This window comes from Orbicella faveolata, unplaced genomic scaffold (genome assembly GCF_042242905.1).
Source record: "Orbicella faveolata isolate gen_17 unplaced genomic scaffold, um_ofav_v1 contig_35, whole genome shotgun sequence".
NCBI lineage: Eukaryota > Metazoa > Cnidaria > Anthozoa > Scleractinia > Merulinidae > Orbicella > Orbicella faveolata.
In genome coordinates, this window is record NW_028301564.1 from 19,437,501 (window position 1) to 19,440,145 (window position 2,645).

Genomic DNA, 2,645 nt, shown 5'->3' on the forward strand with positions numbered 1-2,645 from the left:
CAGTAAGGCCACTTATACACATTCTTTACAAATTGACCACTGGTATTTTAAAAGTTTTGAAATAGTTACTAATCAAACCGACCTGAAATCTGTTGCCTTTCTAATGTACAGCTTGATTACATGGATAATTTGTTGGAAAACTGTTGTTAACCTCCACGATTTTTATTCGTTAAATTTGTAGAAAATTTTGTCTGGCGGCCTTTGTTAGAGTAGTCGTATTGTAAACCTTCCGAATAAGTTTCTAAAAATTGCGCATATTAGCGATCTACCCAACTTTGGTTCGAGGACCTGACCGATACAAATGGCAATCAGTCAGTCAGTCAATTAATCAGTCAATCAATCAGTCAATCAGTCAATTTATCAATCACTTACCAGACAATAAGTCTTTAGGTCGCAAGACGTACTTGAAGAAACCTCGTTCGAGTCTTTATTTGCACATGCGGCAAGGGTAACAGAAATACTGCTGACGAAGGCTGCAATGAAAAGTGCTTCAAAGACTGTCCTCATCATCTTCATAAACGTCAGTTCGAAACTTATCTGTTAAGATAGCTAGCAATAAAAACAACAATTAAGAGTGAACCGAAATTCAAAAACAAAGTTAAAAAAGATTTTCGTCAAAAAGAAAAACTCATAATAATCTTGAAAATAAGATTGCCATGGAAACATCGTAATCTTCGACCAATAACATTTCATACTAAATTGTTCCGAGATAAGTTGAACGGAAATTCAACAAATTTTTGATCGATTTCCTTTAAGTTTCTGAAGATTTCAATTTGAAAACTCTTTGACCAAGACATTCGCCAATTTCAGAAGATTGTCATCCAAACGAGCACTTACTAGCGCGGGCTGGTTACCTGAGCAGTGGCTGTTAATCTAGTCTTTTCCGTTTTAAGTGGTATCTTTTAGTGGTCAAATAAAGCCTGAGTCACGCTCCATTAGTCCTAATGGAGTTCCTAAGTTTCTTACGTTTCCACATGACGAAATGCACTTTCTTTCGCCGTGAAAAACCCAATACCCTTCTACCGTAAGATACTAAGCATAAAATAGTAAGACTGCTTCTAAAAGTTGCTGTAGAGAATTTCAGTAGAACTGGATCGCAACTGTGGAAGTTTTCGCTAAGATGGCACTGGGGAGATTGATTAAAAGTGCTTTTATGGTAAGAATGCTGAGACGTCTCTGAAACGTGAGTTCATGGAGGAGATCAATTTATTTCTAAAACATCAACGCTCTATTAAAAACAAAATCCCTTTGAACTGAAAGTAATCATTAAGTGATGACGTAGTTATGTTTAATTAAATTGGCTTGTGTACCAAACGTGCAAATATTGCTTTTGTAAGAAGTCATGTTCTGATAGTTTTTACTGGTAAAATGATTTTTAAAGATTGCTACCGCAGCAACCGATACTGACTTTATGCATCTACCAGTTGATAAAAATGTATTTTGATAGAGTCAAAGTACTGCAGAAATTTGTGGCTGGACAGAATGCTGCGTCTTTAGTTCATAATTTTATTCAGAAGCTACTATAATTTGTAGTTCAGTTGCAATTTGTGCGATTCAAATTATCAATTCGTTGTCAAACGAGAGAAGTTCTAATTCTTTATTTTCTATTTTTTCGAGTAAAACATTTTTTTCACATTCCGCAACCTGTAGAAGTCGATGAAAATATATACAAGTTAATTAGGTCGATTGGATACCCCATAACAGTCGTGATTTAGATAAACTGTCGTGTTAGAAAAGCAGCGTAGCATTAAACTTTTTTGAAAAGCGAGATTTTGCTCATAATCCTTTCTTCAACACGACTTAATCTTATAGAGTCCATTAATAGTTTTCTAGTTGAAGTGATCATTTGTTAAATCACAAATTTATCAGCACACATACCTGTTGGTGCAGCAAAAGGAGGCTTGCAATGAAAATGTTGATTTTCGGGAGAATATTTCAAACTCAGTTAGTCAGATCACGATCTTAATGAATTTACTTTAGCAAACAGCTGTATAAATGTCATACGTTAAAGCTCATTCCAGAAAACACTTTAATCTTAGTTTCATCAGATATTTATCTTAATTGCTTTACTTTTACAAACAGCTGTGTAAATTGCAAACGTTAACCTTATTTAGCCTGGGTGGGTGAGAAGGGGCAGTCACAATGTGCTTTACCTAGCTGATTTTAGTCTTTTATTATAAAAACAGCTTTCAGCTCAGGCTATAGCAGTCAATATTTTTTATTTTTCTCCAGTAAACGTTATCAGGGAACATTTTGGTGTGTCAACTGTGTGGTCACGTCACTTGAGGTGTCTATCACAACAATGTTTTCAAACAAATTTGCGTTTTAAGCTTATCATTTTGCATGTTTGAGATCAAATTTAGATTTTATAACGAACTATTTCAAATTCCTCACACTTCTTGCATTTTTAATTTCACCAATTTTAAATTTCACTATACAGGGAATACTTTTAAATTTCACTATACAGGGAATACTTTTGTGTCGGAGACACGATAGAGTGAATGGGTGGTTAACATCAAATTTCTCATTAACAACAATACAATGTCACACGGACAGGTCGGTAGAATTAAGAAAATCATCTGCCAAGATGTGGGTGAGCATTTGTGTTTGATGAATCCGTCTTTGTTTTACATTGAATTCTAATT

The 2,645-nt window shown here is 34.6% G+C and overlaps 1 protein-coding gene across 1 annotated transcript in view; it reads right to left on the reverse strand.

Annotated features, from left to right (window-relative positions):
• LOC110045168 (uncharacterized) overlaps positions 1 to 1,958 on the reverse strand; it is a 4,088-nt gene extending 2,130 nt beyond the window's left edge. Inside the window, exons 1-2 of the mRNA XM_089272724.1 lie at positions 1,879 to 1,958; positions 373 to 549 (exon numbers count right to left, since the gene is read on the reverse strand). Coding sequence (XP_089128850.1) covers positions 373 to 516 — 144 coding nt within the window. The 5' untranslated portion in view covers positions 517 to 549; positions 1,879 to 1,958. The remainder of the gene's footprint in view (positions 1 to 372; positions 550 to 1,878) is intronic.
• Positions 1,959 to 2,645: the final 687 nt, after the last annotated feature.